The sequence below is a fragment of the Phacochoerus africanus genome, chromosome 16 (genome assembly GCF_016906955.1).
Source record: "Phacochoerus africanus isolate WHEZ1 chromosome 16, ROS_Pafr_v1, whole genome shotgun sequence".
NCBI classification, from domain to species: domain Eukaryota; kingdom Metazoa; phylum Chordata; class Mammalia; order Artiodactyla; family Suidae; genus Phacochoerus; species Phacochoerus africanus.
The window spans coordinates 7,108,924-7,120,975 of NC_062559.1; the positions used below are offsets into that span (position 1 = coordinate 7,108,924).

Consider the following 12,052-nt stretch of genomic DNA (forward strand, 5'->3'; position numbering starts at 1 on the left):
AAGTTCTAGTTCTTTTGTATTTGTGATTTGATGTCTTTTGTCAGTTTTGGAATATTCTAAGCCGTTATGTATTCAAATATTACTTCTTTCCCATTCATTGTCATTTCTCCTTCTGAGCCACTTATTATAAACATCCTATTCCTTTTCACCATATCCAACTTGTTCCTTATTTTCTTTTTTTGTGTTATCCATCTTTCTTGTCTCTGTGATTTCATTGTGATTTTTTCTAATTTATTTTTAGTTTCACTTATTTTCTCCTTATCCATGTTTAAGTTGGCATTAAACCTATTCATTGGGTTCTTAATTTCATGTATTGTAGTGTTCGTTTCTAGAATTTTTACTTCTTTTTGAGGGAGTAACTTTATTTTGACATAAACTCAAAAAACAAAAGACTATAACTTGAAAAATAGCAGTTATTTAAACTTGAATTCCTTCACTCCACAACCAACAGATGGTCACGGGAATTAATTCCTCATAAATCTGTCTGGAAGATTCCTGGAAATCTTTCTCTCTAGTCCTTGACCATTTACCCTGGAATGAAAGCCAGCATAATCATCTTTTCTTATGAACATGTTCTTATCCTGCTAATTATCATTAATTAATCCAGTATTTCTTACTCCATCCTTATCAGGTTTACCTCTTGGATTTATGAAACATTTCTTCCTTACTGTAAACTCATGTTTTAGATTTTATTTCTTTTTTCTTATATTTTGACATTGGCCTTTCTCTATCTCAAATCACTCAGTTGACTTCTTTCCAGGCCTCCACGTCTCCAAATGCTATTTCATGTTGTCCTTCCAAAATGGGGAAACGCATTTTACCATAGGAGTGACTTTCAGAAGCTGAATTTCTGTCCTAGATAGTTTCTGTCGCATCCACTCAATGAACTTTCCCCTGAAGTGAAACATGTTTGGTGCAGCGGTGTAGGAAGCAAAAGGCCAACACAGGGTGAAACCAGCTTTTATCAATTCTGGAGCAGAACAATCAGCTTTAAAAAAATTCAGTCTTCCACTCATTATCCCTCTGTACATCCTAATGAACATAAGTAAATAAAAACATTTTTGGGGTATTTATTCTGTTTAGGAACATATTTAGGCCTTACATGTAATCCTAAAAGTCTGAAAGCCTGTTGATGGAGCAGTCACAACTAGGAAAGTCAATTACATTGTTTTTCTTGGTCAGTGGAAGGAAAAATTCAGTTTCCTCCTTTGGCTTTGTTTTTAGAAAACAGACATCGTCTCTAATTTGGAACAAGAGAAAGTCAAAGCGCCAAAGCTTCTGAAGTTGTTTATCTATTATGAAACTGCTAGAGGTGAAGGAAGTTATACAAAGCAATTTGAGGATGGCTCAAGTGAATGCCAGGAAATCTCACTCTGAGGGAAAAATCATTCATGGGTTTTCTCAATCTAGATATCTAAAAAGAAGGCAAGTGTCTAGTGATGAGAGCAAAAATAGAAGTTATCTGTCCTACGGCAAAGGCCAAAGGCCAAGAGAGGTCTATGCTAGTTTATGTAAAAATGCTAATTATCCTATCACAAATGAGGAAAGAGTTGCTTCAAGGTTATTTGTTTTGCATGAGAATAGAAGCTAAAGTGATAAATAGCACATGGAGTTCTCTGGGACAAGTCCTGTGGTCCAACATCCTTCTCACTTCTGTGACGACCTTTACTACCTTTCTACGGCAGGCAGAATGATGGGTGTCTCAGGATATCCAGGCCCTGATCCCAGGAACCTGTGACTATGTTTCCCTACCCAGAAAAAGGGATTTTGCTGATGGAATTTAAGATTGCGGAATTTGAGATGGGGAGATTATTCCTGATTATCTGGGTGGCCCAATTTCATCACACCAGTCCTGAAAGTTGAGAACTGTTCCTGGCTATGGGGAGAGAGGGTGGGAGAGATGGGTATCCCCTGGTTCAAACTCCAGTTCTGGTACTAGGGTGTGATGTGGTTCTGAGATGTAGGGGGCTGTGCGCATTCTGTCAACAACAGAAATGAGTCAGGAAATGGATTTTCCCCTAGATCCTCTGTAAAGGAACACAAATCCCCCGATGCCCTGATTTTAGTGCCATGAGACATGTGTTCAATTTTGACCCACTGAACTACAAGATAATAAATTTGTGTTGTTTTAAGTCACTGTGTGAGAATTTGTTAGGCCAACAACAGAAAACTAAGATACTATCTAAGTTTAATAATGTTCTAAAACTTCTGACATTGGTGCTGAAGGAATCTCAATAAATATATCTCAATAGATATATCAATAGCTAGATTAAAGTAAGCTTGAAAACTGTATCTGGTGGCACATGGTATTGACTCACAGATCCATACTTCAGGACTGTGTTCATGCCTTCATTCATTAGTATATGAACTCATTCATTCATTCTTTCAGACTGACATTCATTGAAAACAAGGTATGTTCTGGACATGGGGCAAACTTACCTAAGCCAGGACTGCTATTTGGTGGTTGGACTCGTCAGCTAATCCTATGTATCAACATCATCTGCATCAATCATCTATGGAACCATGGCAAGGTTCTAGCTCAGCCATTGTTTAATTTTACTTAACTGTATTTAATTTTGGAGACGGAACCATCTTTTTAGTCTTATTTTCCATACAATAAGCAATGATGGTTACATATTATTAGTTAGATTAACTAACTCTGGATTCAGAAGCCTCACTAGGTAAGGCTAAATATTGCATAGTTTGAGAGATGAAACCTATTCCTTTGTCTCCTCATTTTGCTTAACTCTCTGTGTCTGTTTCTATGTTTTAGAGATAGCTACATCTCCCATTCCTGAAAGAGTAACTTTGTTAGAAAGTGTCTTTTGAGGTCCAGTAGCATAGTGTCCCCAGGTGATCAGAGGCAGGCGTTCCAGGAGCATGCCCTGCATGGGCTGTGTGTCCCCTCCTACTATGGCTGAGCTGTGCTTGCTGCAGGTGTGCTTTTGTGCAGAGCTGGCCCCTGGTGTGGCTGATGGGAAGGCTTGGCAGCAACTGTTGTGTGGTGGATGAAGCTGGCCTCAGGGGTGACAGCTGCTTTGAGGCAATGCCTGTGTCACCTGGGGGTGCCTGTCAAGACTGACAGGGCAGGGGGCCACTTTGTAGGGACTCTGGTGCTAGTCGAGGGTGTCTGCCGGGTACGGTGGCATGTAAGCATGTTTTGGAGGATCTCTGGTGCCAGCTGAAGGCACCCACCTGTGCAGGGGCCACTTTGGAGGGGCTATGGTACCAACTAAGGGTGGTTACTGGGTGTGGTGAGTGGGGGTTGCTTTAGAGGGGCTCCAGTGCTGGCTGAGGGTACCCGCTAGAACTTGGGTAGTAGGCTGCTTTGGAGGGGCTCCAGTGCAGGTCCAGAGTGGCTACCACATCTGGTGGGGTGGGGGTGGCTTTGGAGCGGCTCTGCTGATGGCTGAGGATATCTGTTGGGACTGGCAGGATTGTGGGGGGCTGCTTTGGAGGAACAGTGGCTGTGTTGGATCAGGGTGGGGCAAGCAGTGCTAGAAAGTTAAAGGGCAAGGGTCAGAAGCGGTGTCTGTCAGTGCTGGGCCAGCTAGGTACAGGGTGCATTGCAAAATCAAAGCAAAAACAGCACTCAGAGGGGTGCCTGCTGCTTTTTGCATACAAGTTCCAACAGATCCTTGCTGTTCTGTCCCCTGCCTTACATGTAGTCAAGGCATTTCCTTCAGGTATGATCCAGGAACTTTTCAAACTTCTGCTTCTGCCCTGGGACTTGGAGAGAGTGAGTTGTGGCTGGATTTCTGGCTTCCCACAGCTCACTGGCTTTCCCAGGCATAAGCCCCACTGGCTTTCAAAGCCACATGTTATGGTAGCTAGACACACACACACACACACACACACAGATGGATGGATGTGTGTGTGTGTGTGCACAGTTACACATGGATAGATAGATAAATATGTAGATAGATAGCTTGGGGTTATTTGTGATAGGGCATGGGATAAAACATGTAAGTAAAAATATTTAGCACATTTTGAGCACATGTTAAGCATACAACCACCACTACTATTGTAATTAATAGATCAAGTGATCTTTCCCAATGATTGTGTTTTCCTGCCCTGGATTCTGATACCCATTTAACATCAGTGGTTTGTTTGTTTGTTTGTTTTCTCTTTATGGCCACACCCACAGCATGTGGAAGTTCCCAGGCTAGGGGCCGAATAGGAGTTACAGCTGCTGGCTTACATCACAGCCACAGCAACATCAGATCTGAGCTGTGTCTGCAACAGACAGCACAGCTCACAGCAAGGCTGGATCCTTGACCCACTGAGTGAGTCCGGGTATGGAATCGGCATCCTCATGGATACTAGTTGGGTTCATTCTCGCTGAGCCACGTCAGGAACTCCAGGGGTTTAGAGGCTATGGTCTCGCCTTCTTGCCCAGATACATCTCTTTGTCCGCCTCCTTTCTAGCTTTCCTGCCTTGTCCTTAATCCAGCTCAACACCAAAGGGCTTACCTGCCCTGAACCTACTGCTGTTTCATGCTTGGGGCTCTTGGTGCCTGCTATTCCATCCACCAAAATGCCCCCTGCCCACTTTGTGCCCCTGGCCCTGGCTCATGCCCCCCCTTCTCTGGGGAAGCCCTCCTGGGTCCTCTTTGGTGGTGCCCCTTGGGGTCCCCTCTGCTTTTCAGCCTGTCACGCCTCCCGTTTATGTTTATCCAGAAACATCATATAGTTCATCGTTTTTCACCGGTTGAAAGGAAGCAACTGCGTAGAATGACTCTGCCCCAACTCCGCTGTACGCACGCAGGGTGACTCCCCTCTCCTGGGACCTGCAGTGGTTCCTAGACGGGCACTGGGACGGCGCGGGGCCAAGGAGTGGGGAGACTTGGGTGCCCGTGCAGGTCCTGCCCCTCATTTGCTGTGGGTCTTAGGGCCCCCGCTTTCCCTTTCGGCGAGAACGGCCCCTCGGTCCTCTGGGTCTTTGTCTCGCCCTCTTCATGAGCAAGGAGAACCCATACCCTCTCCTCAGGAAAGCTTCTTGGAGAGAACACAGCTCTAACATTTCCGGATCGTCTAAGGCGCCTCGGGATGAGACAACATAACGCAGAGACGCTTGTGAGACGTTTATTCTGCAGACCCCGGCAGATTCCCCCAGCCCGCTCTCCTGGGAGGCAGCCGCCTGGTGGCGGGGGAGGGCGGTGCAGAGACAAAAGCTTCCCTTAAGATCAGACTACGGTTAGCCTCCTTGAGGAGAAAAAACGGTTTGCTGCAATGGGTATCACTGCCTGATCCTGAGGGCAGATACCTAGTTGACGGATAATATCAACCGTGGCTGTTATTACCATGCTTTCTGAAAGAGACAAAGGATGGCACCCGTGTTAGCGTTCCTTCCCTTTCGAACCTGGGCTGGGTCCCTACATACACTCCACCTCTTCTTTCCTCTCTGCCCTTCTGCCGCTCCTCCCTGAGGCTCTGACCTAGATCTGGAGACATACTTCTCTCTCTCTCTCTTTTTGTCTTTTTAGGGCGGCACGCGCGGCATGTGGAAGTTCTCAGGCTAGGGGTCGAATCGAAGCTGCAGCTGCTGGTCTACACCACAGTCCCAGCAACATGGGATTCGAGCAGCGTCTGCGACCTGCACCACAGCTCACGGCAATGCCGGATCCCTGACCAAGTGAGCGAGGCCAGGGACTGAACCCGCATCCTCATGGATACTAGCTGGGTCATTACCGCTGAGCCACAGTGGGAACTCCTGCGAGTTCCCCTCCCTGGTGGGTGTTTCTCTCCTTGGATGACTCCTATACTTACTGTTGTTGGTCTGGAAGTCCCAGAAGAACTTTTTCGGGTAGTAGTCACAGAGGCAGCTGGTATATTTATAGTTAAAACCACCATCAATCAAAATGTCGCTTTTGAGGTAAGATGCAATCTGGGGAGAGAGGATAGATTTAGTCTGGGGATGGGAAAAGGAGAGAAAGTCGTCTCAGAAAGGGTTAAAAGAGAAGGGACAGGAGGGGGACCTCCTTAGTGGGTGAAAAGCAGCAGGGGGCACAAGGAGGCCACTTTCGTATTATTATTTGAGGGGCTTTAGTCTAGATCAGGGAGTTCCCCTGTGGTGCAGCAGGTTAAGGTTCTGGTGTTGTCACTGCAGTAGCTTGGGTTGCTGCTGTGATGCAGATTCGATCCCTGGCCCGGGAACTTCTACGTGCTGTGGGTGCATGCAGGGGGGGCGGGGGGAAGCAAAGGAAAAAACAAGTCTAGGTCAGAAGATTTTCTGACCTCATGTCCTCCAGTTCCTGCTTTAGCCGAGTGGGCCTAAAGAGGAAGCAGTGTGGGAGGAAGGAGGTAAGCGAATTCATGAGGCCAGGAGAACCCATTCTAGGGCAGCCGTTCATCTAGGGAGCAGGCTTGCCTTGGTGCCCGGCCAGGGCTGGCAGGAGATGGCCTTGGTCACAGCCTGGCGTGGAAGACAGTGCCAGCCATACTGCCAGACTCTCACCAAGCCCCAGCAGTGCTCCGCTCCAACTCTGTGACTCTTGGTCACTAGTGACCTTTGGGAATCAAGGTTCCATCTCTCACTCCTGCTTTCCTCAGGGGTGAAAGGAAAACAATTACCCCCTAAATCTAGCTGTTAGATAAACTAGTGAGAGCTTGAAGATAGATTTCCTTTTTCCTTCTTCAACCCGACAGTACTTTACAATGTAGAGTATAGCATAGAGGTGATTCAGGGGAATCGGGAAGCTTTCGTCTAGTGTGTTCAGCATAGGAGTTTTACTCTGGGGTCCATAAGCCCAGAGGGGGTCTGTGGATAGAGTCCAGTGAGTCTGTGAACTCAGATGGAAAGAAATGATATCTTTATACTTTTGACTAAGCTCTCATTGAAATGGAGCATTCCTTCTGTGATGGAGGTCATCAGTGGCCCACGGTGGCAGTGGCAGCGTGTGTGATCTTATGAAGAGAAACGTGTTAGTGTCACATTACAGATATAGAGATCTTGAAATACTGAGGCCCATCTCCTGAAGCTTGCTCAGCTAATTGGCAGTTCTGCACTGCATAGCCCATCAGCCCCAAAGAGTGAATTCAAATTCACTGGAATTTTGCTCAGACTAGTTTGGAGATCCTGGGGTTTCTACAGAGAAGTTCCACGTTGCCTTGTTTACCTTTTAATTACTTTTACAACAATGTATTGTCATGAATCAGAATTTTCAATACTTGAATAAGCAAAACAGAAAAAATCAGAATCCACCGACGTCCAGCACAAAGGGTGTGATTCGTTGTCAAAGACCAGTGCAGAATTGAAGGCTTTTATTCAAGCTAAACAACAGTAGCCATCACATAGCTAATCTTTATAAAATAAAATTTGTTTGTATTTTAAATGCATTGATTTTTTTAGCTAATATGTCCATAAAGAAACATATACGTGTGTATAAGTGTATCACCAGTTTTTAAAACTAATTTTATCACTGTTCTTTGATATGGTGATTTTCCTATGTACCCAATGCATTTTATTTACATATTTAAAAGCAGTTTTCTGGAGTTCCCATCATGGCTTAGTGGTTAACGAAATCCGACTAGGAACCATGAGGTTGTGGGTTCGATCCCTGGCCTCACTCAGTGGGTTAAGGATCCGGCGTTGCCGTGAGCTGTGGTGTAGGCCGGCAGCTACAGCTCCAATTAGACCCCTAACCCCTAGCCCCTAGCCTGGGAACCTCCACATGCCGCGGATGTAGCCCTAGAAAAGACAAAAATACAAATAAATAAATAAATAAATAAAAAGAAAACCAGTTTTCTGATAAGGGTTCTGTAGACTTCAAGAGACAAGCAAAATGGTCGAGACCACAAATGTTTAAGCACTTTGACCTTGAGATTTTCTTCGATCTTCAGTAATTTTATGACCTTCATATTCAAATACACACTTGCAGGTATCATCTATTCTAATTTTATATTTGTGATTCTAATATGTCACTTGCATAAACATTATAAGTGATAGAAAATGAAGATTAGGTGCTAGAAGCATCACACAAATAAAAAATTATATTTTCCTAAAGTGTTAAAAATATGAAGATGATTTTTATAGCTAAATTCATTTTTCATTGGAAGCTACAAATAAAAATTGGTTAATCAGAACTTAAAAATTTCCCATCAGTTCTTTCTAATTTGCAACATCATTTATTCTGTGTAGTTCCTTGTTCTTGTACCTGGGTAGGTTTTAAAATGATCACTTTATTATACAAGCCTTGTTCTTAAAACAGTCTTATTAGTCACAGCAGTGCAAAATTATACCACATATCACTTTGTTGATTAAACACATTTTTTTTACCCTTGCCACTGTCTCAGGGATGGCAAGGGACTTTGTTATCTATCACCACCAGAAGCTACCGTTATCACAGAACTTTGACGCCCACATTCTCATTCCTTTTTCCAGCTATGCCTGTGGTAAAAACACGACATTATAAAATGATTCAGCCTCCCTCCCAGCCCAAATCAACACACGCGGTTCATGTTCTCAGACTGTATACAGAAAAATGTACAAAGCAGCAGTTTATTCTTTGTTCAGTGATGAGAAGGCCTTCTCTTACAAGTGTGGGGCCATCTCTAGAATGTAGGTTAATGAACAGCAATCCTTAGGCTCCTAATTTTGTTTTCTTTTTAGTCATGGGACTTAAATCTAGTTAGATTTGGGAAACTCATGCCCCGTAGCAAGATATGCGCGCTTCCTGAGAACGTGGTGGGGTAGGTGCGTGGGTCTTGGCCCTGGAACAGAGGTGGCTAACCATGGTTTGGGACGACACCCACGGGGACTGTGGGTGAGGCAGAAGAGTTTCTATGGGTTCAACCTGCCCACGTCCTTCTCCGGGGGGCCTGGAGCAGTCGGACGAGAGGGAGTCTCCCTTATGCATGGTTCTGTCTAAGATTCTTCCTCCCAGCCCAGCCCTCCACACCTGCTGCAGTGGGAGAGAGGGAGCAGAACGTGGTCTCCTGCTCAGAGAGGGGAGGCTGGAGCAAGCGTCACCCTCAACCTCTGATGACAGGGGAACGCGCAGGGCAAGAGCCAGAAGAAGGCGGACTGCGCAGGCTTCTGGAAGAGGAGTCAGGCCCTGCACTTTGTCCGCACCGGTCTTGTCTCCCCGATCTGCTCAGCCTACTGCATGGGGCTGTCCTTCTTCCTTCTGAGAATCCCCTTTTCGCTCTTCATCGCACATAATCCTTCCCAGGGCTTTGGAGGAACTCTTACTGATCCTCGCCCAGGTCTTACATGTTTCCCTCTTCTCTGTCTTGGCTGTGTTTTCTCACTACCCCTTCCTTCTGTCTCCTCCTTTCTATACTTCTCTGGATTGGGGCTCCTTTAGCTGTAAAATTAAAGTAGGCATCTGCCCTGAGCTCTCATGATTCGTTTTTTTTTTTTTTTTTTTGTAGGCTACACCCGTGGCATGTGGAAGTTCCCAGGCCAGGGATCCAACCCTTGGCTCGGCAGTGACCTGAGCCATGGCAATGACAATGCAGGATCCTTAACCCACTGAGCCACCAGGGAACACCTCCCATGATTCTTTTGAGGCTCAAGTAGCATCTATAAGAATTGTAAGCATGAGGATTAGGATTCGTTATATGATTAGTCCTAATAAGCAATAGCACAATGAGAGCTTAATCTAACTGTATTCATAATTCATTTTCTCAAGTTGGGTCTACTTACCACTACACATTCTCTCAGTTGTGTTTCAACATCGAGTGTCGCCGTGACCTCTTCACCCGCTTTTGCTGTTAGCGGTACTTGGAAGTTCAGCATTATCAGCTTTCGACTGGTTTTGGGGATAGAGAAGCAGAGCAGAGGTCAGAGATCAGTCCATAAGTGAGAGGGGTTGCCACGAGCAGGGCACAGGGAAGAGAGAACGTGCAGGGGAAGGAGATGCGGGAGCTGGACCAATTGCTGAGCATCATCATCTCCTGAGAACTTTTGATATGGGGTTGTTTGGTACAGATTCATTTTGTTTAATAAATCAACTTGGATTCTTTATTTTAAAACTGAGCATCTTTCCTTCCATCGGTAGGAATTTATATAATTATATAATTAATTTATATGATTTAATATATATAAATTCAGCAAAGAATAAAAGTACAGTACCATATGTCATTTCCTAATAAAGCCTTATGGGTCCTGCTGATTGTCCACTGAGCAGGAGGGCTCAAGTCATCAGTAGTAGAAAATTTCATATCAGCAGAGTCACAACAAATCATAAACATCTCAATGCACCAGAGGAGTCTGTAAGATCATTCTTGAAGATGCTCCTTTTCTAGTTCCTAGTGGAGCCTAGGAACTTGTGTTTATTTAGCTCTGTATGGATGAGGACACATGGCCATGTTTGGGAACTTTAAATACCTCCTTACATTCAGGCCACACATCACACTCTGGACAGGAAGTGGAGACGGAGTAGTCAGTATTCCTCTTCAGTGGAGACTGGGTTGAGGACCAGGAGAGCTATTATTTTCCTCAGAAACACCTGGCTAAACTCTTTTGGGTCTAACAGGAGGGAATTCAGTGTTTTGGCTTTTCCTGTGGTAAAATGCCTCAGATTTCCAAGAGATTCCATGTCTCATGCCAGTTGCTTCAGTGCTCAGTGCACAGAACGGGGGTGTGAAGACTTAAGTGTCTTCAAAATTCATCCTGTATGTCAATGAATTTAGGATCGGTAGGGTGACCAGCTTAGCTAGAGCGACTGATTGTCCCAGTTTGCCCCAATGTGGGGAGCTTTTGGGGCTGAGGGACCGTCACGGCTAAAACCAAGGAAATCCGTGGCCGATGGGGGCGGCAGGTCACCCAAATGAGCACAGGTTATTTCAAAAACTTGCAGCTGAGTGGCACATTTATCTGCATCTGTCCCCACTCGGTGTTTTTTGAGACAGTTGCCTCAGTGATACCACCTGAGTGGTTTCTTTCAGGACAGAACATCTGATACAGAGGGTATGTCTACTGCAGAGGATACCCCCAGGATCATAACCCAGAAACCCAGCATTCCAAACCCCATTCCTATTGAGAAGACTCCCTAGATTTCCCCAGTGGTCCTGCTCCTCAGACCCTGGCTCATTTACTACTTCATCTTGCCTGCCCCGGTTTTTCCTGCTTCTGGCGAACATGTACTCACAATGGCTTCTAAACCTGTGCTCCCAGGTCTCAGTGTTTGTGGGGGCGAGTGGTCCTTGTCTTCACCTTTGGGCTTCTCGGGAAGAATGTCTAAGCTGCTGGGTGAGCGAAGCCTCAGACCATGGGGCCAAGGATCAGTAACCATGGCCTCTAATCCTTCCCTCAGTTCTGCCAAAGCTCCCCAAAGTATTGTTGGAACTCATGCACCTGCTAAACGTCTTCTAGGAGGGAAGCCTTGAAAAGGTGAAGTTTCCCGAGCAGAAGCCTAACAAAGGTGTTAACTATGGACAGGATGTGCATCAGAGCTTTAGAGCAAGACTGGTTGTTACTTACAGCCTTATGTACACAGGGGCCTTATTTCCATGGGCAACCTAGAAGCATCCAGTGGAAATGCGAGGGAAATTGATTAATAGGACTTGGCATGGGGTTCAAGAGAACTCCTGGGACTAGAGTTCTGGGATGCTGACCACCGTTTTTCAGGAAGGGACATGTAAATGTCTAGGCTAGGAGTGGAGCCCGCCCCCAAAGGGTTTTGTGGGAAGAGGAGAAAGGCTTGGCTCACGTGTCTTCCACTTCTTCCTGAGCTTTGTTGGTCCCAAGCTGCAGGCAGAGAATCAGGAGCAGGGCAGCGGGGCTGGCCCTGAGCAGGAGGTAGAGTGAATGCATTCTGGAGGAGACAGACAGTGGCGTCCCCGAGAGAAATGGCTGCTCCCAGGAGCTCAGCACACACTTTATATGCACATCCAGGAAGCAGGAGAGCTGCCAAGTCGACCCATCAGGCCACCACCCTTCCTGTTCGTGATCTTTTCCTTGTTTGTTTTTCTATGGAAAAAGTCAACCTTCAGCTAGAGTGTTAGAGTCTGGGAGAGGAGTTTTGTTATCCTTCCTCATTTTCTCAGTATCAGAGTTTTTGGCCGTCCTACTCTATGTAGCCTTATCTTCAATCCCTGCTCTCCT

General features: G+C 45.6%; 1 protein-coding gene across 1 annotated transcript; it reads right to left on the minus strand.

The window, feature by feature from the left end:
* Positions 1 to 5,069: 5,069 nt before the first annotated feature.
* PIP (prolactin induced protein) lies at positions 5,070 to 11,820 on the minus strand. The gene is made up of 4 exons (XM_047763710.1): positions 11,658 to 11,820; positions 9,650 to 9,755; positions 5,770 to 5,887; positions 5,070 to 5,311 (listed from the first exon to the last, which is right to left on the minus strand). Exons 1-4 carry the CDS (start codon positions 11,759 to 11,761, stop codon positions 5,187 to 5,189), a joined length of 453 nt encoding a protein of 150 aa, XP_047619666.1. The 5' UTR covers positions 11,762 to 11,820; the 3' UTR covers positions 5,070 to 5,186.
* Positions 11,821 to 12,052: the final 232 nt, after the last annotated feature.